General features: G+C 40.8%; 2 protein-coding genes across 2 annotated transcripts in view; one reads left to right on the top strand and one right to left on the bottom strand.

Moving 5' to 3' along the window:
• Positions 1-2,381: 2,381 nt before the first annotated feature.
• tfam (transcription factor A, mitochondrial) lies at positions 2,382-13,150 on the bottom strand. The gene is made up of 7 exons (XM_079260476.1): positions 12,890-13,150; positions 11,721-11,860; positions 5,074-5,144; positions 4,834-4,983; positions 3,108-3,203; positions 2,884-2,940; positions 2,382-2,811 (listed from the first exon to the last, which is right to left on the bottom strand). Exons 1-7 carry the CDS (start codon positions 12,973-12,975, stop codon positions 2,536-2,538), a joined length of 876 nt encoding a protein of 291 aa, XP_079116602.1. The 5' UTR covers positions 12,976-13,150; the 3' UTR covers positions 2,382-2,535.
• Positions 13,151-15,924: 2,774 nt separating this feature from the next.
• The window catches only part of ipmkb (inositol polyphosphate multikinase b), a 33,473-nt gene continuing 21,567 nt past the window's right edge, over positions 15,925-27,830 (top strand). Inside the window, exon 1 of the mRNA XM_079261106.1 lies at positions 15,925-16,364. Within this exon, the coding sequence (XP_079117232.1) occupies positions 16,139-16,364 (226 nt within the window). The 5' untranslated portion in view covers positions 15,925-16,138. The remainder of the gene's footprint in view (positions 16,365-27,830) is intronic.

Raw genomic sequence — 27,830 nt, 5'->3', positions numbered from 1 at the left:
AGTAAACATGCAGGCCAGGAGGTCTGGAGGACCTGGACTGAGAAACACTGTGTGACTTTTCATACCAGTCCAATCCAGTTATAATCCAACCAAACCTAAACCAGCATATGATCCAGATAAATCCAGTTTATGATAATGTGCTCATATAAACCAGTTAATAAAACCAGTAACCAACGAAAGTAGCCCTCAGATGTATTTACAGCGCAACAGGTGTGGCGGTCACATGCCTACTGGACCTACTGGTTCAGTAGGCATGTGACACATAGTTTATGCCTTTCATGTAATCATGTGACACATAAAAGGCATAAACATGGGAAACAGCTTCAACTGGGACTTCCACAACGCTCTCCAGTTGTTTCACTCTTCCTCCACCTTGTAAAGCCGGTTGGACGGCTGCTGTTATACGTGAGCCAAGCAGAAGCTACACAGCCTGCATGTCACGCGGAGATGAGGGGGAAAAATAAGCAGCGTGATCCTAAAATGTCAGTCCATCGTCCATGAGAACACATGCACAAGAGCTGTCCGATGACATCTGTTTCAGCGGACAACCAAAGTGTTTTCATTCATTCTCCCAACTGCTTAGTCCGCTGAAAGGTCGCGGGGAAGCTGGAGCCTATCCCAGCAGTCTCTGGGTGAAAGGCAGGGTACATCCTGGACAGCTCGCCAGTCCATCGCATGGACACACTGAGACAAACAACAACACACACACACACACACACTCACTCACTCCTAGGGACAATTTAAAGTAACCAAGTAACCTAACATCATGTCTTTGGATGGTGGGAGGAAGCCGGAGAACCCGGAGAGAACCCACACATACACGGGGAGAACATGCAAACTCCATACAGAAAGGCCACTGCCCAAACCCCTCCCCAGCCGAGGATCGGACCAGCGATCTTCTTGCTGTGAGGCCACCGTGCTAACCACTATGCCACCGTGCATCCCCCCAAAGTGTTTTTAAAGGACAAATCCGCAGTTACGAGCATTTCAGCTGATTTTGTTCCCATCTGATGGACGTTGTGACGAAGCCCAACCTGCACAGGAACTGTAGCTGGTGTGAGATTCATGCTGTAGGTCCTTCAGACCAAGGCAGGATTATCCAGTGGGCATTACGGACCCAGGGCCCCACGTAGGGAAAATACCAGCAGTTTGGACATGAAACAAAATGTATATAAAAGCCAGGTGGTTACACCACAGTGTCTAGTGTGTTGCTACTGGTACCACTAGCTGAGAGATGTTCACAATTTTATCATTCACAATTTTCACAATGCTGCGGGGGGGGAAGGGGGCCCCTGGAACACTCTGGGCCCAGGGCCCTGTGTACTTTTAATCCGGCCCTGCTTCACACAAGTCATTTATCGCAAATTCAACTGATTTATTTCAGGCTGTTCTTAGACGATCGTGTTTTTAATACTTCTATCTGCAGTTATTTACCTGCAGTTGTAGATTAAGGTACTTTAGGTACTACTTTAAATTTACTCGAACACCGGGGGCCTGTTCCACAAACCTCATTTGAGGGAAACGCAGACTTTTTTGTTCCACGAACAGGTAAGTCTACTCTGTATCTGTTGCCATGGCAACAGACTCCGCAGAAGAAACCTCCTCTTTGGCAGTCTCCACCTCGAAGCAGACATCAGACATGGGTTGTCGTGGCAACATGATGTCAGAGTTCATCCGGAGTTTTCTGAACCACTTAGTCCAGTTCAGGGTCGCTGGGATGCTGGAGTCCATCCCAGTGAGACGCAGGAACACCTGGACAGGTCTCCAGTCCATCACAGGGCGATGTTGGAGTTTTAGAAACTGATCAATCATTTACACTGAGATCATCAATCATTTCAAGATCAGATCAATCAAATGGTAGCGACTTGCAGTCACTCATCTTCCCTGGTAGGAAACATCCACCATGACACGGCGTGGATGTGACGTATAAACAAATACAATACAAATACAGGATTTAAATAACAGATGGTTGTTTATAAATGTTAACATCTGGATAACGTGAGACCAGACTGGACTAAGATGCATCTAACTCTCCTGGTTTAAGAGCAGGGATGAAAAGAGCATCTTTGCTTTAATGCAGCATGTTTCCATCAAGCCTCTCTGGTTCTGGTGTTCCCTCACCAGCACTGTCCCAGTTACACAAATATAAATGCTCTTTGAAATGTTTTTTAGTCTAATGGTGACCTTTTATGTTTATAACCACTTGGTTTGACAGAAAAAATATTTAAATTGACTCCTAACATTTCCTGACATGAAGATCACAATGTTGGTTAAACTATTTAAATACAGCAACCATAAATTAATTAGCTGTTGATACATCTGTGGTGTTACTTCTAACAGGAACATGATCAGTCATGACTGAGAATAACGACCGCTGGCTGTGTAAAAATCTTTCTCTGGGTTTATTATTTGTATAATAATGGCTGAACATTCACATTCACACGCGATGAAATGCGTCAGTCTAACACTGTTACTGAGCTGAAGGACAGATAAAAAACAAACTAAGCTACAAGGTGGAGCTGACGGAGGAGCATCTCAGGTCTTCTTGCTGGTGGAGCCTTTCCGGGCAGGTTTTGCGGAGCTGCTTTTTGTCGTATTTTGGACGCTCTTTTTGGACGTTCTCGCGGTTTTCTTTGCCGTCTTAGATTTTGTCTTCTTGGCTCTGGCAGCTTTAACTGCAGCTGTTTTCCTGGTGGACAGGGTCTGTTCTCGGACCAGGTCTTCTCGCCCGATCTCAACCATGTGGTCCTCCCAGGACTTCATTTCATTCTTGTAGCGGATTTTATCGTCCACGGCCAGCTGTGTGTAGACCTGGACGGAGCAGAAGAAGTCAAGACACTGGCGTACAGCGGCAGGAGAAACATGAATAACAGAATAACAAACCTGTTTCTGATGGCTGAACAGATTCCGCCAGTCCTCCAACAGAGACTTCATTTTAGCCTGAAACACCAGCAGGGATGGATTTTAGTTACAACGCGTCTCATTGTTTTAATAAAACAATCTCCTTGGCAGAGACAGAGGACAAAAAGCTGGAAGTCAACAACAATCCTGCCGCCATGTTGGAGGGAAACACCAGAGAAGTTACCGACTGAGACGGGGTTCCTGACCTGGGTGGTGGCTCCTCTGGCCTCCTCAAAGTGCTCCGACATGAAGATGTTAAAAGCAGAACGAGGACGTTTGGGTTTCCCCAAACTGGTCAGCTCCTGAAACACAAACAGATTTTATCACTAGTCTCCTGTTTTCACCATCAATAACAGCCAACAAATCCCTAAAACAACAAGGTTTCTGAGAGTCAGAGGACTGCAGAGGATTAAACGCCACATGAAAAGGTTAAAACGTCTCAAATGAAAAGTTTACAACCATTAGAAGTCGTATGACGTAATTCTATAACAATAAAACTTAAAGTTCTGACTCGTTTGATGGCACAGTGACATTTCTGTTTCTGTGAAACAGCATCCTGAGTCTGACAAACCACTTGACTGCGTTTTCATCCAAGACGCCTCTGCTAATGTAAGAGTCACGGTCTTAGCATTAGCTGCTAATGTGAGAGCCACGGTCTTAGCATTAGCTGCTAATGTGAGAGCCACGGTCTTAGCATTAGCTGCTAATGTGAGAGCCACGGTCTTAGCATTAGCTGCTAATGTGAGAGCCACGGTCTTAGCATTAGCTGCTAATGTGAGAGCCACGGTCTTAGCATTAGCTGCTAATGTGAGAGCTACGGTCTTAGCATTAGCTGCTAATGTGAGAGCTACGGTCTTAGCATTAGCTGCTAATGTGAGAGCCACGGTCTTAGCATTAGCTGCTAATGTGAGAGCCACGGTCTTAGCATTAGCTGCTAATGTGAGAGCCACGGTCTTAGCATTAGCTGCTAATGTGAGAGCCACGGTCTTAGCATTAGCTGCTAATGTGAGAGCCACGGTCTTAGCATTAGCTGCTAATGTGAGAGCCACGGTCTTAGCATTAGCTGCTAATGTGAGAGCTACAGACACAGCATTAGATGCTAATGTGAGAGCTACAGTCTTAGCATAAACTGCTAATGTGAGAGCCAGAAGTCATAGCATTAGCTGCTAACATGAGAGCTAGAAGTCATAGCATTAGCTGCTAACATGAGAGCCAGGAGTCATAGCATTAGCTGCTAATATGAGAGGAATCATACCATTAGCCGCTAATGTGACAACCCGCTAAAGCTAATTCTGGTAGGATATTACACAGGAAACCTTTAGTTGTATAAATATGTTAGATTAGCAGCACTGTTTTCACTGGAAAGTAAAAAAAAAAAATTAAGTTCATCAATATTGGATCAATTATATTTTAAATTGATTGAAAACTTTTAACTGATTCTTTTAAACCAGTTTTATATTCTTCTTGCCCCAAAAGGACCATATCTATATATTTATACTTTTTCAGAATTTGAATTATTTTCCATTTTAAAGATTGTGCATTTCCACCAACTATCTACCATTTATTTATCTGTTCACTTTTTTCTTTGTAATGTTGAATAACTTCCCACATCTTGTCTACATTTTATGTCTTTGTAAATCTACACTTTATCTCATTAAAATAAAAAGTTTGTATTTCCTGAAGAGAGCGCGCTGAGGTTGTCAGGGTTTTCCTTCACCTTTTCCTTTCAAACCCTTTTACTGCTGAATTGATTATGTTCCCTCAAAATGTTTTACATTTCATAAATAAATAAATTATAATAATAATAATAATAACTGTGAGAAGTTGTCACACCGATGTCGCTCACTGGAGCACTACAACATCAGACTTTCAGCTTCTGCTTCTGAAGCCGTCTGGGACCATCAGATGAGGAAGACGAGGACGCCGTCTTACCCTCTTCTTTCTGATGGCCTTCCTCTTGGCCAACCTCTGCTTCTTCTCTACGGCTTGCTGCTGGAGCTGTGCTGGCGTCAGCAGGGCCTGGTATCTCTGGAGGTCCACCTTGAACTGTTCCCTGGCCTGGATAGAGGCGTCCTGAAAAGGCTGTGATGGAGAGAAACCACCGGGAGGTTTGGTTCTTCACATTTCATCTGAATCTGAGATGCATGTCTGACAAAATGCGGTCAGAAATACCTTCTTCTGCTCTGGACTCATCGTTCTCCACTGCTGGGCGATCTTCCGGATCATGTCCACTGATTTGAGTTCTGCAGGGAAAAATCAGCACCTGTCAGTGTGTTCTGCTGCCACTAGAGGGCAGCGTCGCACCTGATGAACAATCATCACGGCTCAACTTAACAGACACTTCTTACAACCATTAGAACCAGTTCAACATGGGAAAATGAACCAGTTTATTTATTTACTGCCAAGAAAATACAAAAAGGAGCCAGGATCCTTTCTAGTTTCATAAAGGACGGTGAATCTGACTGCACACCAACTTCTGGACAGATTGTGGGTCTCAGGGGGACGAAGTGACTTTCAGATGGTTCGGACTTGGTTTCCGGGTCACAGTTAGAATCAGGTTCTGGTCTCTGGCTGGGTTTCTGTGCTCAAGCTCCTGCTTGGATCAACATAATTTAAATGCATCACAGAGATTCAGGACAGAGGGAATAAGAAACAAAAACAAAAGAAAGGTTAAGTGTGTACGTATGATGAGCAGCTTTAACCTCGAGTATTTAACTGGATTTACCTTCATAATATCTTTACTTTTTGGTTGTGAGATTTCATTTGTCTGTATTGTTTCCTTTTACTTGATCTTCTCTGGCTTCATTTGATCTTGTTTTGTTTTTGTTTAATTTGCTGCCAGGTCATCATTGTAAATGAGAAGTTGTTCTGGTTAAATAAAGGTTAGAAATAAATAAAAATAACTTGAGCTTCCTACAATCTTTTTTTTTTTTTTTTTTAAATCTTTCATCAAGTGAAAACATTTCTATTTCTGAATTATTATTTGTCTTAGAGACGAGGTTTAGTTTTTTCCTCAACTAACCACAATATTAAACACTACAGCTGATTAATTAATAGTAAATATCTCCCAAAGTAATTCCTTTCCATGTGAGATTATGTCTCAATCCCATCATACCAGGAAAGTAAACAACATGTGTTATGGTTTCTGTTTTCATGGGAAAGTACAGCAGGAAGGAGGAAGAGTTATTTCCTCCAAACTAACAGATTTACCTTCATCACTGCATAAAAAATAAGTTTTTTTTTCTTTTCACAAACAGAAAACAAATCATGCCTACCTGTTTGAAAAGCACATCTTGTTTATTGTTGTATTAAAGAATGAACAAATATGTTCATTGTGTCTTTTGCATACATTGCTTGAAAAAACACAAAAATTTATTTACAGTTTTTCTTTGGAACTTTTTTCTGATGAAGATCAGGGGTTTATTCTACCTTGAAACTCAAAGTGATTAACACGACCCGATCGTCCTGCTCCGTCCCCGTTTGCATCTTTTATCTGGTCCGCATATCGATTAGTCTGGCGGACGAACAGAGCGACGATCTCTGCGTAGAAGAATAACTCAAACATTCCCCTTCAGACACGTCATTGTCTTCTAAATGCAGCGCTGCAAGTTCACCAACAGTAAACTGTGTGACTGTATCTGGGCGCATTCGTGCGCCGGCTGCTGTCGAGCGCTTGCAAGCGCCGGCAGTGTGCTGAAGGTTAAATCATCCTGCAGGGATTTCTCTGCTTCCCAGCAGCTACATGACGCTGAACTTACCTCTCCTTCTGTTAATGATCATGTAGAACTGTACCGTTGGATTTACGGCAGCGTGACGAGTTATTTCATGCAACGTTGTGTCACATGGATGGAAAACGTGATCGACTCGCCGTGAGCACGATGCGTTTTAGTGTAATATTCTTAATATTTCTGTTATTATCCAGTTTTATTTGTGTGTTAAACAGCAGCTGGAAGCAGAAGCATTTACAAAAGCATTCAACAGCTTTTTCATAAAGAAGTTTCCAGACAGTTCAGGTAGATTCCTGTTAGTTAGATCTGCTTTCTCTCAGAAAAATGCAGTTAATATGGAGATTTATTTATTCTGCACAGGAAGGCTTATGTTAGTTTAGCTGTTTTCTTTTTCTGTTATTTTATTTTTTTGGCATCAAAAAATAGAAAAAAATAAAAATTGAAGACATAAGCAGAATTGATGTGATTTTAGACATTTATAATGTTTGGAAATGAATCAACGCGGAATAATCAGGATCATTTCTCTGACAATAACCGTAGCAAAAACATCTGGAACGGTGAAACAACATGATGCAGAGCGGGACGTGATTAGTATTTCCACTTGTTCTACAGGTTTAAGCCTCATTTTTTTCTACTTTTCCTATTTTGCTTTTTATTTCATAAACATATTTAATAGTTTTACGCGTTCAATCCAGCTTCCAGATCAGCATGGATCTGTAAAACCAGCAAACATTTCATTCCAGGTGTGGGAAAAGTATCTCTGTATGTATGATGATCAGAGTAAAAATTCTACAAGTTATATTCTGTACATACTTGTATGTTTCCACATGTGTGTAGTAATCCTGACATGAATCACCTCATCATACAAGCTGAAGTCACATCTATGGAGTCAGAATAGGGGCGGGAAATCCAATTGAAAAAAATCTAAAATTTTTTTTTTTTTTTTGCTTCACAAATTAAAAATAGATTTTTTTTTTGTTAAAAATAATTTAGTAATTATTACAAATAATCCATTTTAATTTTTTTTGGTCATTTTTATTGATCTTTTTACTTGTCTTCTTGGGCGTTACAGCAGCAGAATGATGATCTGGTTGCTTTTTCATCATTGAAATGAAGAACAATGACGAGCCAAAGAAGTTTTTTACTTTTCTTTTTGCTTTTAGTCTAAAAAAATCTGCAATATCAAAGAATTTTGAGGATTGCAATTTAAAATCGAATCGGCACCAAAAAAAGTTGTAATAAAATCGAATCGGGACGAAGGCATATTGTCACAGCCCCAGAAAAGAATTTCTCTTACATTTCTTTGGGTTTTTTTTTTGTTTTTCCCTGATGTTGCTCCTGCAGTGTCTCTAAGTACCTCAAGAGGAACACATACCCCACTGGAGAAACCCTGCTTTAAATGACATACAGTATCATCTGCTGCCACCTGGTGTAAACCAAAGTAAACCGGACTTTAACAGATTAAAGTGGCTCCAACATGCTTCAAAACAGCTCCTTCCTAATACAAAGGAGGTGTAGGAAAATTCATCTGTTCAGAATGGAAAGCGGAAGATTATTTCATTTACTTTTATCAGAAATAAACAGCAGAACACTGAACATTTAACGACTGCTTGACACGCCTGATGCAGAAACATCCTGCAGAGCAGTGCTTTAAGTGGGCCGGTATGCAGCGGTATGCAGTACCGGCACTTTTAAATTCTACCCCTTTGCGTACCAGGACTACTTTTTACAGCGTACAGTGCACACCGGGACTACTTTTTACAGCGTACAGTGCACACCGGGACTACTTTTTACAGCGTACAGTGCACACCGGGACTACTTTTTACAGCGTACAGTGCACACCGGGACTACTTTTTACAGCGTACAGTGCACACCGGGACATTTACTACAGTAGTACTACTTAACAGTCATTTACTACAGTAGTACTACTTAACAGTCATTTACTACAGTAGTACTACTTAACAGTCATTTACTACAGTAGTACTACTTAACAGTCATTTACTACAGTAGTACTACTAACAGTCATTTACTACAGTAGTACTACTTAACAGTCATTTACTACAGTAGTACTACTTAACAGTCATTTACTACAGTAGTACTACTTAACAGTCATTTACTACAGTAGTACTACTTAACAGTCATTTACTACAGTAGTACTACTAACAGTCATTTACTACAGTAGTACTACTTGACAGTCATTTACTACAGTAGTACTACTTGACAGTCATTTACTACAGTAGTACTACTTGACAGTCATTTACTACAGTAGTACTACTTGACAGTCATTTACTACAGTAGTACTACTTGACAGTCATTTACTACAGTAGTACTACTTGACAGTCATTTACTACAGTAGTACTACTTGACAGTCATTTACTACAGTAGTACTACTTGACAGTCATTTACTACAGTAGTACTACTTGACAGTCATTTACTACAGTAGTACTACTTGACAGTCATTTACTACAGTAGTACTACTTGACAGTCATTTACTACAGTAGTACTACTTGACAGTCATTTACTACAGTAGTACTACTGACAGTCATTTACTACAGTAGTACTACTGACAGTCATTTACTACAGTAGTACTACTAACAGTCATTTACTACAGTAGTACTACTAACAGTCATTTACTACAGTAGTACTACTTGACAGTCATTTACTACAGTAGTACTACTTGACAGTCATTTACTACAGTAGTACTACTTGACAGTCATTTACTACAGTAGTACTACTTGACAGTCATTTACTACAGTAGTACTACTTGACAGTCATTTACTACAGTAGTACTACTTGACAGTCATTTACTACAGTAGTACTACTTGACAGTCATTTACTACAGTAGTACTACTTGACAGTCATTTACTACAGTAGTACTACTTGACAGTCATTTACTACAGTAGTACTACTTGACAGTCATTTACTACAGTAGTACTACTTGACAGTCATTTACTACAGTAGTACTACTTGACAGTCATTTACTACAGTAGTACTACTTGACAGTCATTTACTACAGTAGTACTACTTAACAGTCATTTACTACAGTAGTACTACTTAACAGTCATTTACTACAGTAGTACTACTAACAGTCATTTACTACAGTAGTACTACAGTCATTTACTACAGTAGTACTACTTAACAGTCATTTACTACAGTAGTACTACTTAACATTCATTTACTACAGTAGTACTACTAACATTCATTTACTACAGTAGTACTACTTAACAGTCATTTACTACAGTAGTACTACTTAACAGTTATTTACTACAGTAGTACTACTTAACATTCATTTACTACAGTAGTACTACTTGACAGTCATTTACTACAGTAGTACTACTTGACAGTCATTTACTACAGTAGTACTACTTGACAGTCATTTACTACAGTAGTACTACTTAACAGTCATTTACTACAGTAGTACTACTAACAGTCATTTACTACAGTAGTACTACTTAACAGTCATTTACTACAGTAGTACTACTAACAGTCATTTACTACAGTAGTACTACTAACAGTCATTTACTACAGTAGTACTACTTAACAGTCATTTACTACAGTAGTACTACTTAACAGTCATTTACTACAGTAGTACTACTTAACAGTCATTTACTACAGTAGTACTACTCAACAGTCATTTACTACAGTAGTACTACTCAACAGTCATTTACTACAGTAGTACTACTTAACAGTCATTTACTACAGTAGTACTACTTGACAGTCATTTACTACAGTAGTACTACTTGACAGTCATTTACTACAGTAGTACTACTTGACAGTCATTTACTACAGTAGTACTACTAACATTCATTTACTACAGTAGTACTACTAACAGTCATTTACTACAGTAGTACTAAACAGTCATTTACTACAGTAGTACTACTTAACAGTCATTTACTACAGTAGTACTAAACAGTCATTTACTACAGTAGTACTACTAACATTCATTTACTACAGTAGTACTACTAACAGTCATTTACTACAGTAGTACTAAACAGTCATTTACTACAGTAGTATTACTTAACAGTCATTTACTGCAGTAGTACTACTAACAGTCATTTACTACGGTAGTACTACTAACAGTCATTTACTACGGTAGTACTACTAACAGTCATTTACTACAGTAGTACTACTAACAGTCATTTACTACAGTAGTACTACTTAACAGTCATTTACTACAGTAGTACTACTAACAGTCATTTACTACAGTAGTACTACTTAACAGTCATTTACTGCAGTAGTACTACTAACAGTCATTTACTACGGTAGTACTACTTAACAGTCATTTACTACAGTAGTACTACTAACAGTCATTTACTACGGTAGTACTACTAACAGTCATTTACTACGGTAGTACTACTAACAGTCATTTACTACAGTAGTACTACTAACAGTACTACACCAGACAGTGAAGGTCAGATGCTGCAGACTAAGTGTTCGGCTGGTCTGTATTTATGAAGATAATTTCTAGATTAAAGATAAGATAATATTACTAAGTGTTCTGGACCAGGACTGATGCTGTGAAAAACATATTTCACAGAGGAAAAGTGTAATAGTACTACACTGTTAAATGAGTCTGGTAAGAAGCTAAATGTAGAACTTTCATGCATAGTGGACCTGTAGTGGGAAACTATTTATAAGTTTTTTTCTTGCATGTTCATGAATGAGAAGGGTATTTTTTGTAAATAAACCACTTCAGTGTTTTTTTTACAAACATGTGAAAAATGTTGCATTGTTTTATTATTAATTTATGCATGAAAGGGTTAATGAACTTTAAGTTTATGTATTTACTTTTCAGTGTTATTTTTAATGTCCAGCAATGAGGCTTGAAGTTCATAAAGTGTCTCCGTGGAACTTTGAATTTGACAAATGTGGATTTGATTTAGAACTTGCTGCGTTAATTTTTTATTATTCTTTGCAAGAAAACTATTAATCTACAGATCAATTTATAGATCTACATGTAAGTATCAGCCATGTTTTGTCCCATGTTTGCATGACAAACTGACAGCAAGTCATTAAGGGAGTACCACCACTTATTCTGTTCCACTTAAAGCTCTGCTGCAGAGCAGCTGACATGTTGTACATCATGTTTACCTGGGTTCTGTCTCATCACCACTGGTTTCTGCTGCATAACATATCTCATGTATCCATTGAGTGGTCTCTTTGGAGGTCCGCTGGTCTGCGATGTCAGACTCTTCACTGGGTTGATGTTCACAGAGAAGATGCTCGTGCACCTGCAGATCAAACATGACGTCACCACACACCTGTAATTTTACCTGCCTGTAAAATAAGTTGAAATTGACTAAAGTAATAATAAATAAACATTTTATGAAAATCATTACATTATTTTCTATTTTTGGTCAAATAAAAAGATTTTTTTTAAAGCAAACAAGATAATTTATTACATATTCCATCAGTCATAAAGTAATATTTAGTTGAACAATCCTTTAATGTTTCCGCTCCAGTCAGGTGTTTTCTGTTCCTCTCAGTCAGACTTCTGCACCTGTTGACAGGTATTTTGTCCCACTGTTCAACAGAAAAGTCTCTAATTTGTCCAGGACACATTTGTTTGTTTTTTCTTTTTTTTGTTTCTTCAACCCAATTAAATGAAAAAACATTGTCTTATATTACTAAATTATATCTTTGCACATTTTTAGTTATTGTTCCTTTTTTAAGTCTCCAGTTATTTGAGTGACTGTTGTAAATTCAGCCTTTTCTTTAATGAAAGGGGATGAAGACATGTGAGCACAACTGTATCTGAAGAGTCTGATATGTAATAAGTGTAACACTAAAAACCACCTGTTTTCTCTGATGACCAGTCTTCCTGTCTACAAACACAACCCGTGTCATCTCCTGCACCTGTTACTTCATCTTCACCTCCCTCCAACTATCCAGGTACTAAATGCTCTGCATCGCTTCTTTCCAGGCTGGTTTTAACCTTAAACTGTTTCTGTTTACCAGCAGGTCACTTCTTTCCAGGCTGGTTTTAACCTTAAACTGCTTCTGTTTACCAGCAGGTCACTTCTTTGCAGGCTGGTTTTAACCTTAAACTGTTTCTGTTTACCAGCAGGTCACTTCTTTCCAGGCTGGTTTTAACCTTAAACTGTTTATGTCACCAGCAGGTCACGTGGTCACCAGCTGGTCATCTTTGGTTAGTCACGCTGCTAACCAAAGCTAACCAACCCAGCACAACCAGCCTCCAGCTGTAGCAGTAAATAAACAGGCTGTAGCAGTAAATAACCAGATTAATGAGGAGTTTATACCTGAACGGAGTTCCTGAGAAGGAGGAGAAGCTAAACGACCTCCCCACCAGGCCAACAGCTGCACTTATCAGGCTGAACGGAGCCATGCTGATGTGCACGCGCGTTAAATACGGAGAAGAAGAACCGGAGCAGAGTCCAACCGATCCCAACGCTTAATCAGTTCATGCATTAGTCTGTTTTTCTGACTTTTGTCGTGTTTCCTCCTCTCTCCTTAGCAGCCATGCAGGATCATCTAAAGGCGCCTTAAGTCTCTCCCTCTTGTTTCATGGCGGCTGGAAAACAACGCTGTAGCATGTCACCGCCACCTGCTGGCGTGGAGTGTAAAGGTTTAATTTAATTTAATTTAATTTAATTTAATTTAATTTAATTTAATTTAATTTAATTTAATTTAATTTAATTTAATTTAATTTAATTTAATTTGATTTGATTTACAAACTTTATTAACAACTAATTGATGCAGAATAACTCATTTTTAAAAATCGCATTAATGTACAGCAGATTTGAACTGAACCAGGCTGGGGAATTAATTTACAAAACATTTTGCATTTTTAAACATTAAGAGTTATTAATGTGTTGTTGTTTTTTTTTTGTTTGTTTTTTTTTTTTTGTTGGGTTTTTTCTTTCAGCTGAGAGTCTATAAGAACTGCATGACAAATATAGGATGAAAACAAGGTTTTGATCCAGACCATTTAATGACGTTTACTATAAATGATTAAAAGCAAAATAATGTAATATACACTATCTGATAATCTATTGAATTTGGAAGATAATATAACATCATGAACATTTATCCGTACATTGGTACCTAGTTAAGCATAAATAAAGCTTACTTTGTCTGATCAATATTGTTTGGTATAAAAATGAAAGAAAAAAACCCCAAAACAAACAACAACCAAAAAAAAACACACATGGAGTTCAGGTTATTCAACATTCAGGTAAAATATTTATAAAATTTTAAAAAATAAATGCTACATTGATATTATATAATAAATGTAGGACATTTAACCTTTAAAGCCAAACCTGAGAAAAATTGAGAAGAAAAGTCTTGATTTGGCCTTTTAACCGAATATGAAAATTTTAATTATTTAGTTATTCATTCATTCATTCATTTACTTACTTATTGTATTTTCCTCCAATTATTACCTTTTGATAAGTCAACATCATTGTAGTGTATTATACTTTTGGTATCTATCAGGGGCAGCACATGAAATTGTGTTCAACAAGGTTTGAGCAAAGTTTTTATCATAGCTTTGATGCAAACGGTCTCAGACACTGAATGTATCAAAAATGAAATGTTTGGCTTTATGGAGCTAAGTAGAACCATGTAATTAAAAATTCTTTAATCTCAAACTATTTATTGAACCAAAATTTGCCACCGGTGGTGCAGGAATAATGATTTATGACTGGATATGAAGGAGCTTTGCAGGTAGAGTCTCTCAGATATGAAGGTAAGTGGAGGTTCTGTCTAAAAATTATGGAACAATATCAGAAAAATGTTCCTCAATTTAAAATTGTTTACAGATTTTAGGTTAAGGTCTGCTCTGCTCAGAAGAAACCAAATCCAAAAAGAAATCCATAAACATTGGCATTATAATTGGACCAGGGATCTGGAGAGGGGATGTTCCATATCGGCTTTTTTAATATTCAATATACCGATTTTGTCCAGCTCTTAATTTCCAATACAGATATCAACCAATGATAGTTTTGGAGCAAGTTGTGCAAAAAAAAACAAAATATCTGGAAAACTTAACGTGAAATCTGTTATATTTTGTCATTAGAGGAGATATACAGTTGTGCTCATATTTATTCATACACTTTCAATAAAGAAGGACAAAACAACTGCCTGTAAAATAAGTTGAAATTGACTGAAGTAATAATGAATAAAAATGTTATGAAAATCATTACTTTCTAATTCTGGTTCAATAGAAATATATATTTTTTAAAAAGCTAACAAATAAGATAATTTATTACATATTCCATCAGTCATAAAGTAATATTTAGTTGAACAATCCTTTAATGTTTCCGCTCCAGTCAGGTGTTTTCTGTTCCTCTCAGTCAGACTTCTGCACCTGTTGACAGGTATTTTGTCCCACTGTTCAACAGAAAAGTGCTCTAATTTGTCCAGGACCAATTTGTTTGTTTTTTTTCTTTCTTCAACCCAATGAAATGAAAAAAAAACAGTGTCTTATATTACTATATTTTGCAAATTTTTAGTTATTGTTCCTTTTTTAAGTCTCCAGTTATTTGAGTGACTGTTGTAAATTCATCCTTTTCTTTAACGAAAGGGGATGAATACATATGAGCACAGCTGTATCTGAAGAGTTTGATATGTAATAAGTACATACTATGTAAAGTTGTGTCTCAGGGCAGAAACTGGAAATTGTACTTCTTTTTTTCTTTTTTTCTTTTTTTTGTATTAATCTGTCGAGATCTTGCATACAGGTGGCTAAAATGAATTTTGTCCGCAGGGTGGCCGGGCTCTCCCTTAGATAGGGTGAGGAGCTCGGTCATCCGGGAGGGGCTCAGAGTAGAGCCGCTGCTCCTCCGCATCGAGAGGAACCAGTTGAGGTGGCTCGGGCATCTGTCAGGATGCCTTCTGGTGAGGTGGTGAGGTGTTCCAGACACGTCCCTCAGGCAGGAGACCCCGGGGAAGACACAGGACACGCTGGAGGGATTATGCTGGCCTGGAAACGGCTTGGGTTCCCCCGCAGAGTTGGCAAATGTGGCTGGGGAGAGGGAAGTCTGGGCTTCCCTGCTTAGGCTGCTGCCCCCGCGACCCGACTCCGGATAAGCAACAGAAGATGGATGGATGGGTAATCTGTCAAATGTCTTGTAGTATCGAGCAGGGAGATTACTTTGAGTTTAAAAACATTTGTAACAGAACATCCAGGAGGTCGTTGTCATGCTGAGTTGGACTTTTATTTTGGAGGCTCGTTCCGGAAGCGGACGTGGTGCGACGTGACGCAGCTTGACGCAGACAGGAAGTGGGATGTGTCGTATTTATGTTTCTGCCGAAGAAATGAGAAGCTCTGAATCAACGCGACACCGGGAGCGGAGCCACGGGTCGGCAGCGGGGCCGGCGCGGGTCGGAACCAGCAACCACGACCGAAGCTGATGTCCTGGGTTCGTCCGGAGGTCCGCTCTCCGCCTCGCGACCTAACGTGCGCGCGGAATTCTGTGCTTACGTAATGAGAGCATGTAAATAGTCACGTTTCTGCTGCTGGACGGAACACCTGTGGCCCATTTCAGATGTCCAGAACCCAACAGAACATGCTCATGGAGTCCTCTGTGGCGCTGGGAAAACTGGAGGTGACCCCCTGCTCCGGCGCTGGTGGGGTCAGCCCGAACCCGCGGGGCTCCGGAGAGAGGTCCGGTCCGGTCCGACTGTCGGGGCCCCAGGGCCAGACTCACCTGAACGGCTGCGTCCCGCTCACACATCAGGTGGCGGGCCACAAGTTCGGAGTCGACAAAGTGGGTAAGTCCGCCAGAACCTGCTGTACGTGCTGTACCTGCTGTATCCGGTACCTGGTACCGGATACCTGGTACCTGGTCTCTGGTGCCTACCTGATACCAGGTACCTGCTGTACCTGGTATTTGGTACCTGCTGTCCCTGGTGTACTTAGTGTACCTAGTATCTGGTATTTGGTATCGGATACCTGCTCTACCTGGTCCCGGATACCTGATACCAGGTACCTGGTCTCGTCACCGCTCAGGTGTATCAGTGAGGGCCGCATTCCATTCTGAAGTGGTGCATGCTGGTGTGGAAATGGAACACACCTCAGATCTTCAGGTCACATGATTCCACCAGTGTTCCATGTTTTCCTGATGTTCCCAGCATGACCGTATCCAACCGCTCCAGCTCGTCATCCTTACTGGAAAATAACCAGTTCAGTCCCGAAGAGACCATTTAAAAGACATAAAAATTCCCATCATTCGCATGTATGTGGTGGGATTGATCGTTTCAGTCTCTCCTGCTGGTCCCGGAGCGTCGCTGTTCCGCAGGTTTTAGATGTTTCCTGCTCCAACACACCTGATTCTGATCCAACAGGTCCTTGTCAGCTCCCTCACCATGACCTGTTCATTTCAGTCAGGCGTGTTGGAGCGGGAAACTTCTAAAACCCACAGGACTGCTGTAGAGTTTGACACGCCTGATCTAGATCCAGTTCTGAATGGTTAGGAACTGGTGTGGTTTTGGCCATCGCAGAGGCGCCACCAGGACATTTTGGCCCTATGAAAGATAATAGACCCCACCACTGGATCGCAACGTTTAGATTCTTGTTTTTGCTTCAACCTGATAAAAAGCTTTTCATGGGAATAATAAAGATCTAGGGCTGTGTTTAACCCTTTATGGGGCAAGTGACTATTTTTATCACTTTGTTTCCTTTCATATTCAGCATGAAACTATTTTTTGTTTAATGTAACAACAGAACAGAGGTCTTGGTTGATACCAGAAGGACAATGTTAGGTTAAAATTTCTGATCTGAAGGTATTTCATTGAGTTCCCTATAAAGGGTTAAATCACAGTGCAGACATCTAACTAGGTTATTTTAATATAAATGGTTTATCAGTTTATATTGCTGCTAAATGTTATTACAACCTTTGAAAATTTTTTTATTTTTTTAATGAAGGTTTAATGATTTTCTTATATAGCTTGCGAATCTTTTTGGGTCCCTATCAAGTCATTGGGACCTTAGAAACTTCCTCCCCCCCCATATGGCGCCTCTGGGTCATCGTGCCACATGAAACACCGATGACCTCGGTGTTTCCTGGGGGCAGATGGATCATCTTCTCAGGAACTTGTATGTGTGGTGGTCTCAACGTGTCTGAAAGCTGGCGTGTTTCTACATGACATCCAGTCTAAAGTCTGGAGAACATGATTTATCCGTGACGTGTCGATCAGGACATATAAACTCCAGATGACGTTGTGATTGTGAACACAGCTCCCTCGGAGCTCCATGTTACTGTAAACTCAGATTATACTGGGTCTGGGTGGTTAAACATGCTGGTCTGGTGGTCTCAGTGACCAGTTTGCTGGGATGTTGTGACCATGTGTGTATTATTATCTTTAATCCAAACCTCTTCATGGCGATTCTGCCTGTTCGACTCTGAAAACGGCTCTTGGAAGGATCAGCCTCATGTTTAATCAGTGTACACATTCAGCACACCCACCACAGAGCCCCCACCCCAAAAAACAAACACAGCTTCACCTTTACGCCACTGACAGGTGTGCAGCCAGATCAAGCAGGCGGAGGAGCTCCTGCATTTAATGACAGATCAGAAACCTGATATAAAGACTCTGAATAAATGATTTTTTCATATAAATGTGTCTATATTTGTTGGATAAGGTTGTCAGACCCTTAGAAATAAACAATGATGATTTCTAAAGGTGGTTTTAGGAGGAAACATCAGTTCCAGAGAGCTGAGAGTCCGTTAACCCCCCGTGGACTGGTGTCACTTTGCTCATTGTGAACCCTTCCAACTTAAAGATTCGATGATGTGATCGCACATAAAATCTTCAGAGTTGTGTTTGTGGCCTGATGCGGTGCAGGAGTGGAACCTCCTCCATCCAGAGCGGAGCTTTGTGATTCACCTTGCTGAAAATTCTAATGAGGCAATCTGGAAACAATTGCATCACTTAAACTTTGACAAAGTTTAGGTCCAAGTTCTGCTGTGATTGTAAAACACGTCACACTTGTTTCTCCCTTTAACGACACACAGTCTGTCAAACGAACACACACTGTAAAGGTCCCAACATTAAGGAAAGTTAATGTTTTCCAGCTGTCTTTAGTGTCTCTGTGTCCTGTGTAAGAAAATTCCACGTTTTCTCCACGTTGTAGAGAATCAGAGATCTTTTCCTATGTGACCTCCAGAAAGGAGATAACCACCGTCCCCATAGTGGATATTAGGGCCGTGACCATATGCTTTTGTCCTGATTTGAATTTTTTTGGGTGCCGATTTTCAGTTTTTCAATAGTAATGATTTTTGTAGATTAAAAACAAAAAAAAAAAAATGCAGAAGCCAAACCATCATTCTGCTGCTATAATGCCCAAGAAGACAAGTAAAAAGATCAATAAAAATGGCAAAAAATTTTAAAAATTATTTTTATTCATTTGAATAAAAAATTGGATTAAAAAAAAAAAAAAACTACCTAAAAAATTGTGAAGCAAAAAATTCAGATTTTAATTTTTCAGTTCAATTTTCCCACCCAGTAGAGGATACTGCCGTTAAGTCGCCTTCTAAAAGCACAGAGTGGGCGCCAGCGGACGCCACATCCTGGGCGTGGACAGGACCCACTCATGACCATGTAAAGGTTCAGACACAAACAACCTGTTCTCTGTGGAGTCAGCAGAGAAACATCTGGAAACGAAGGTTGAATTTGTGGTAAATGTTGGACGTCCTGATGAAACCGGTTAAACAAGGGTAACACTGAACGGCTGGAAACGTGTCGGTCTTCAGAAGAAAGACTTTAACTGCAAGTAACAAAAGCAGCGTCTATTTCAGTCACATTTCCTCCTCATATCTCTAAAAGTCATCAGAGAAGCTTCTTCGTGGCAGCGTGTGATGAAGTGAAACCTGTTCTGGTGCCAAACGTTCACATCAGTAAGAATTCATTCTGTTCCTTTCTGCGCTTCACACCATGTGCTAAAAACAGGGTCACCTCTTCTGTTTCCTCTAGTTTCTATTTGCACAAAACAAGAAGGAACATTTTCTCTCAGAGCATCTGATCTACATTAAACCCAACGCCAAAGTCAAATCACATTTTAGCATCCTGCTCTTGTTTTAACGCTTCATAGTTTCTATCTGGAGAGTCCAGATCATCTTAGTCCAGGTTCCACATCCAGACCAGTCTGGTCTCCTGCCAGTAGAACCAGTAGAATAACAGCTGAATAACTTAGAAATAATATAAAAAAAACTCCACATTTTTACCCTTTTGGTACATTAGAAGTCCAACAAAAATAAAAAAAAAGTGCAGTTTCAATAAGATTTTGCCTCAGTTACACATTTCTAAATTTTATTTTACATGTATTTTATATAAAAAATAAACCTACATTTATAAATCGCGCATCAAATCCTTTAAAATGTAAATAGTTGATCATGCACATACATTTATATGAATATATGTACATTTATTGAATAATTCTATTAAACACTATAAATTTATTCTACAATTTCATTGCATAAGATTTTTAATCCTAAATGATAAATTTGATCAAATGTGTTTTTTGTTTTTTTTTATGTATTTCCCATTGAGGGTTTTTTTTTCACTCCATGGCTCCTTAAAATGACTTTATCCTCATTCAGTTTCTATTAATTCAAGTAAACAAATTAATTTACACTATTTTTTTTTATTTATGTGGAACCATAAATAATTCCAACACACACCGAACATTTTTTTCACATTATCTTTAAATGTTCCATGAAATCTTCAGGAAAGATGGATTAGCAATAGTGAGGAGCAACAACTGGGCTGAACAGAGCTGCTGTCACATTTGCAGAGTTACTTTTAGATTTTATTTTGGCTTTAAACAACTTCAATATGCAGGAAGTCTCGTCTGTTCTCGTAGCCATCCATCCATTTTCTTAACCGCTTAGTGTGATTCTGGGTTGCGGGAACTTGGAGTCTATCCCAGCAATCATTGGCCGAGAGGCGGGAACACCTGGACAGGTCTCCAGTCCATCATAGGACCTTTAAGTCTATAAAAAAAAGTAACTTTTCCAAACGCCGCCTACAAACACGACGAGGAAATCTGTAACAGAAGCTGCTAGCTTCCTGCTAGCGCGTTTACCGTTTGCTGCCTGGACATTTTTTGGGGACGGACCGGTCCATCTTCCTAAAGTGTCCAGATGGCATGCAGGACTTTTATGTTCCTACCTCACTGTACAGCTGCATTTCTGCCATTTAATTATCATGAATAACATATATATATATTTTAATAGTCAATAGTTGTTGAATCAGAAGGTGTTGCATCGCCATGTATTGATCCGCGTATCGATCCGCGTATGGGTTCACCTCTACTACAAGCAGCAGTGTCAACGTTCCTGTACAGCATCAGTCGTTAAAAACCAGCAGGTTAGCTTCTTGTTAGGGTGTTAATTGTGGCTTTTTGTTTTTTGTTTGGTGTTTTCATGACGGTGAGACAGAAACTTAGCCTGGAGGTGTGTTTGGCCTGTAGAACTTGTGAGACGAGTGTTTCAGGCAGCAGGAGGAGGACGTGTTTTCTGAAGTAGACAGATGGAAGTTAACTCGTTGGCTGCCACCCATCGCAGAAAGCGCCGTGCTGCCGGGGTTACGAGCATTTTCTCTCTGACTGGAACTTCGACTTCTGGGACTGCAGATGTGGAGGTCCGACTGGCAGGGTGGGTCCGTCAGGGTTGGGAGTACGCTGGGAGCAGACGGTGATGTCGGCTTTGGCAGCTAAAGAGTTAATAGTCTGAGACGTGTTTTTCAGTTCCTAGTATACCACTTCCAGTCCGTTTCCCCACCCAGTCTGGCCCCAGTCCGTTTCCCCACCCAGTCTGGCTCTAGTCCGGCTCCAGTCCCAGTCCAGCTCCACACCCAGTCTGGCTCCAGTCTGGCTCCCCACCCAGTCTAGCTCCAGTCTGGCTCCCCACCCAGTCTGGCTCCAGTCCAGCTCCACACCCAGTCTGGCTCCAGTCCGTTTCCACAACCAGTCTAGCTCCAGTCTGGCTCCCCACCCAGTCTGGCTCCAGTCCGGCTCCAGTGAATGTAATAATGTATGAACTGGTAAAACACTGGAGGATCACCGTAGTAACTAACTGGAAGATCCTGATAACTCTAACTGGTAATGAGACAGTAACTGGTTAAAGTTAAAGCGTGACCTCTGTCCTGATAGACTCAGCGTGTTAGTGGACTAACTAGTCCTGTAGGTCATACAGGACTAGTTACCATTCTGTCCTGTATCTGTACTCCGCCTGACCAGATTAGATATGCAGTCATGAAACTGGAGGAACTGGCGGCTAAACGTGCAGCTGGTTAATGTTACATCTGTAATAAACCTCCATAAATGATTAGTTAACCTGCAGGGAGCGGTTCACACAATGGCTCCTCTGTCGCTACAGATAAGCTGAACCCGGAGCTTATCTGCTCCGTTTGATGTTGGAAAGAAACTTCCTCTGAAGGAATGTCGTGTTTCATATGAAATCCTTCCAGAGCGACCGACCAGCTGCTTTAAGCGCGTCTTCAGGAAACAACCGAGGTGGATCCGTGTCATTGTCCTGTTTTCTGTGGGTGTAAACTCATCTGACCAGTATCAATCATTAATCAGAGCCAGCGATCAGACTGGTGCTGCACGCCGCCTCTAAAGAAGCTTCCAGAAGCCTAAAATCCACTTCAATATTCCCAGTCAACATTGGTGACCAGTTCCAGTATTTGGAGAGGGTATAAATTAAAAGTTATTTGTAGATTTTTTAGACTTACCAGACTGGAAACCCTGACACCTGCTGGTGAAACTGTGGCACGGATATCGGTACCCAGACTCATGTCCCAATATCAAGATATTTTGGGATGATGTTACAGCCATCAACATGGTCTTCCAACAAACTTTGGACAAGGAACCCCGCTTGGCAGTCTTGGGCCTAATCCTCAACTGCTTCTACGGAAAGGACAAAAATACCTTTTGAGGATATTATTGACTGTATTAAGTCAATAATGTATTAAGTAATGTAATGTATTAAATGGTGGAAACTGGAGCCACCCACTTATTCCATGTGGATTAAGAAAGTCAGAGAAATATGTGATTACCTTTTCATTAAGAATACAAAGGGAGTTGTTTATTAAAAGGTGGAGTCCTGCAAAAGTCCTGTTATGTTGAAAATAAGTCTGATATGTATTATGTATTTATTCATTTATTTATTTCTTGTTTTTTTGTACTATTTGTTCTGTGTTTTATTTTCAAGTCAGCCTCACTTTGCAAACATTTAACTGCAGACATGTTGATGACATGTGGCATATTTGTAATACTTGAGCATTGCAAAATTTAATAAAAAGTAAGCTATAAAAAGAATATATTCCAAGTCCGCCGGGAAAATCGCACTTTGTGTGCCTTTAGATTAGTTTTTGTGAAAGTGAGGATGGAAACCAGAAGTTCTGACAGGTGACAGGCGAGTGAGCACCCCCTGCTGGTACCCAGAACCAATCACATTGTGCCAAAGTTCAGCCAAGTTTAATGAGTCGCCCTCGTTGCAAAGCAGGAAATTCCCCCCTTGTCTTCGGCTCCTGGAAGAACATGAGGATCATAACGTACACATGCAGCTTCTGGAGAGACTTCCTCATGCGTCTCGTTCCTCTGACTGGTCCAGCTGAGGACTGGGATCAGCTGATGATCAGCTGATTTCTCCTCCATAGAAACAGGAACAAAAACAAACTAACTGCACTGTGTCTGTAACTGGTCTATAACTGGACTGTAACTGGACCATAACTGGACTGTGTCTGTAACTGGACCATAACTGGACTGTGTCTATAACTGGACTGTAATTGGACCATAACTGGACTGTGTCTGTAACTGGACTGTGTCTGTAACTGGACCATAACTGGACTGTGTCTGTAACTGGACTGTGTCTGTAACTGGACCATAACTGGACTGTGTCTATAACTGGACTGTAACTGGACCATAACTGGACTGTGTCTTTAACTGGACTGTGTCTATAACTGGACTATAACTGGACTGTGTCTGTAACTGGACTATAACTGGACTGTGTCTGTAACTGGACCATAACTGGACTGTGTCTGTAACTGGACCATAACTGGACTGTGTCTGTAACTGGACTGTGTCTGTAACTGTTCAATAACTGGACTGTGTCTGTAACTGGACTACAACTGGACTGTGTCTGTAACTGGACCATAACTGGACTGTGTCTGTAACTGGACTACAACTGGACTATGTCTGTAACTGGACTGCAACTGGACTATAACTGGACTGTGTCTGTAACTGGAACATAACTGGACTGTGTCTGTAACTGGAATATAACTGGACTGTGTCTGTAACTGGACCATAACTGGACTGTGTCTGTAACTGGACTACAACTGGAGTGTGTCTGTAACTGGACTGTAACTGGACTATAACTGGACTGTGTCTTTAACTGGACTGTGTCTGTAACTGGACTGTGTCTGTAACTGGACCATAACTGGAGTGTGTCTGTAACTGGACTGTAACTGGACTATAACTGGACTGTGTCTTTAACTGGACTGTGTCTGTAACTGGACTGTGTCTGTAACTGGACCATAACTGGACTGTGTCTATAACTGGACTGTAACTGGACCATAATTGGACTGTGTCTTTAACTGGACTGTGTCTATAACTGGACTATAACTGGACTGTGTCTGTAACTGGACTACAACTGGTGGACTACAACTGGACTATAACTGGACTGTGTCTGTAACTGGACTTCAACTGGTGGACTACAACTGGACTATAACTGGACTGTGTCTGTAACTGGACTACAACTGGACTGTGTCTGTAACTGGACTACAACTGGACTGTGTCTGTAACTGGACTACAACTGGTGGACTACAACTGGACTATAACTGGACTGTGTCTGTAACTGGACTTCAACTGGTGGACTACAACTGGACTATAACTGGACTGTGTCTGTAACTGGACTTCAACTGGTGGACTACAACTGGACTATAACTGGACTGTGTCTGTAACTGGACTACAACTGGACTGTGTCTGTAACTGGACTACAACTGGACTGTGTCTGTAACTGGACTATAACTGGACTGTGTCTGTAACTGGACCATAACTGGACTGTGTCTGTAACTGGACCGTAACTGGACTGTGTCTGTAACTGGACCGTAACTGGACTGTGTCTGTAACTGTTCTATAACTGGACTGTGTCTGTAACTGGACTACAACTGGACTTTTTCTGTAACTGGACCATAACTGGACTGTTTCTGTAACTGGACCATAACTGGACTGTGTCTGTAACTGGACTACAACTGGACTGTGTCTGTAACTGGACTACAACTGGACTGTGTCTGTAACTGGACTACAACTGGACTGTGTCTATAACTGGACTACAACTGGACTGTCTGTAACTGGACTACAACTGGACTATAACTGGACTGTGTCTGTAACTGGACTGCAAATGGACTATAACTGGACTGTGTCTGTAACTGGACTACAACTGGACTGTAACTGGACTATAACTGGACCATAACTGGACTGTGTCTTTAACTGGACTGTGTCTGTAACTGGACCATAACTGGACTGTGTCTGTAACTGGACTACAACTGGTGGACTACAACTGGACTACAACTGGACTGTGTCTGTAACTGGACTATAACTGGACTGTGTCTGTAACTGGACCATAACTGGACTGTGTCTGTAACTGGACTATAACTGGACTGTGTCTGTAACTGGACTACAACTGGACTGTTTCTGTAACTGGACCATAACTGGACTGTGTCTGTAACTGTTCAATAACTGGACTGTGTCTGTAACTGGACCATAACTGGACTGTGTCTGTAACTGTTCAATAACTGGACTGTGTCTGTAACTGGACTACAACTGGACTGTGTCTGTAACTGGACTACAACTGGACTATAACTGGACTGTGTCTGTAACTGTTCAATAACTGGACTGTGTCTGTAACTGGACTACAACTGGACTGTGTCTAACTGGACTACAACTGGACTACAACTGGACTGTGTCTGTAACTGGACCATAACTGGAGTGTGTCTGTAACTGGACTGTAACTGGACTATAACTGGACTGTGTCTTTAACTGGACTGTGTCTGTAACTGGACTGTGTCTGTAACTGGACCATAACTGGACTGTGTCTATAACTGGACTGTAACTGGACCATAATTGGACTGTGTCTTTAACTGGACTGTGTCTATAACTGGACTATAACTGGACTGTGTCTGTAACTGGACTACAACTGGTGGACTACAACTGGACTATAACTGGACTGTGTCTGTAACTGGACTTCAACTGGTGGACTACAACTGGACTATAACTGGACTGTGTCTGTAACTGGACTACAACTGGACTGTGTCTGTAACTGGACTACAACTGGACTGTGTCTGTAACTGGACTACAACTGGTGGACTACAACTGGACTATAACTGGACTGTGTCTGTAACTGGACTTCAACTGGTGGACTACAACTGGACTATAACTGGACTGTGTCTGTAACTGGACTTCAACTGGTGGACTACAACTGGACTATAACTGGACTGTGTCTGTAACTGGACTACAACTGGACTGTGTCTGTAACTGGACTACAACTGGACTGTGTCTGTAACTGGACTATAACTGGACTGTGTCTGTAACTGGACCGTAACTGGACTGTGTCTGTAACTGGACCGTAACTGGACTGTGTCTGTAACTGTTCTATAACTGGACTGTGTCTGTAACTGGACTACAACTGGACTTTTTCTGTAACTGGACCATAACTGGACTGTTTCTGTAACTGGACCATAACTGGACTGTGTCTGTAACTGGACTACAACTGGACTGTGTCTGTAACTGGACTACAACTGGACTGTGTCTGTAACTGGACTACAACTGGACTGTGTCTATAACTGGACTACAACTGGACTGTCTGTAACTGGACTACAACTGGACTATAACTGGACTGTGTCTGTAACTGGACTGCAAATGGACTATAACTGGACTGTGTCTGTAACTGGACTACAACTGGACTGTAACTGGACTATAACTGGACCATAACTGGACTGTGTCTTTAACTGGACTGTGTCTGTAACTGGACCATAACTGGACTGTGTCTGTAACTGGACTACAACTGGTGGACTACAACTGGACTACAACTGGACTGTGTCTGTAACTGGACTACAACTGGACTGTGTCTGTAACTGGACTATAACTGGACTGTGTCTGTAACTGGACCATAACTGGACTGTGTCTGTAACTGGACTATAACTGGACTGTGTCTGTAACTGGACTACAACTGGACTGTTTCTGTAACTGGACCATAACTGGACTGTGTCTGTAACTGTTCAATAACTGGACTGTGTCTGTAACTGGACCATAACTGGACTGTGTCTGTAACTGTTCAATAACTGGACTGTGTCTGTAACTGGACTACAACTGGACTGTGTCTGTAACTGGACTACAACTGGACTATAACTGGACTGTGTCTGTAACTGTTCAATAACTGGACTGTGTCTGTAACTGGACTACAACTGGACTGTGTCTAACTGGACTACAACTGGACTACAACTGGACTGTGTCTGTAACTGGACTACAACTGGACTGTGTCTGTAACTGGACTACAACTGGACTATAACTGGACTGTGTCTGTAACTGGACTATAACTGGACTGTGTCTGTAACTGGACTACAACTGGACTGTGTCTGTAACTGGACTATAACTGGACTGTAACTGGCACTGTGTCTGTAACTGGAACATAACTGGACTGTAACTGGTCCATAACTGGACTGTGTCTTTAACTGGACTGTGTCTGTAACTGGACCATAACTGGACTGTGTCTGTAACTGGACTACAACTGGACTGTGTCTGCAACTGGACCATAACTGGACTGTGTCTTTAACTGGACTGTGTCTGTAACTGGACTATAACTGGACTGTGTCTGTAACTGGACTACAACTGGACTGTTTCTGTAACTGGACCATAACTGGACTGTGTCTGTAACTGTTCAATAACTGGACTGTGTCTGTAACTGTTCAATAACTGGACTGTGTCTGTAACTGTTCAATAACTGGACTGTGTCTGTAACTGGACTACAACTGGACTGTGTCTGTAACTGGACTACAACTGGACTGTGTCTGTAACTGGACTATAACTGGACTGTGTCTGTAACTGGACTACAACTGGTGGACTACAACTGGACTATAACTGGACTGTGTCTGTAACTGGACTTCAACTGGTGGACTACAACTGGACTATAACTGGACTGTGTCTGTAACTGGACTACAACTGGACTGTGTCTGTAA

Source organism: Telmatherina bonti, assembly GCF_933228915.1.
Source record: "Telmatherina bonti genome assembly, chromosome: 21".
Classification (NCBI taxonomy): Eukaryota; Metazoa; Chordata; class Actinopteri; order Atheriniformes; family Telmatherinidae; genus Telmatherina; species Telmatherina bonti.
The sequence above is the reverse complement of the archived record's forward strand: the minus strand, read 5'-3'. Positions and strand labels throughout refer to the sequence as shown.

Bases quoted from the DNA above. Each gene is read 5' to 3' on its own strand.
- tfam (XM_079260476.1), bottom strand. From the start codon at position 12,975: ATGGCTCCGTTCAGCCTGATAAGTGCAGCTGTTGGCCTGGTGGGGAGG. The intron at 5,145-11,720 runs GTAAACATGATG...TTTTCCCTGCAG, and splicing joins GGTGATGAGACAGAACCCAG to AACTCAAATCAGTGGACATG. The intron at 3,204-4,833 runs GTAAGACGGCGT...TTTGTGTTTCAG, and splicing joins AGGCCATCAGAAAGAAGAGG to GAGCTGACCAGTTTGGGGAA.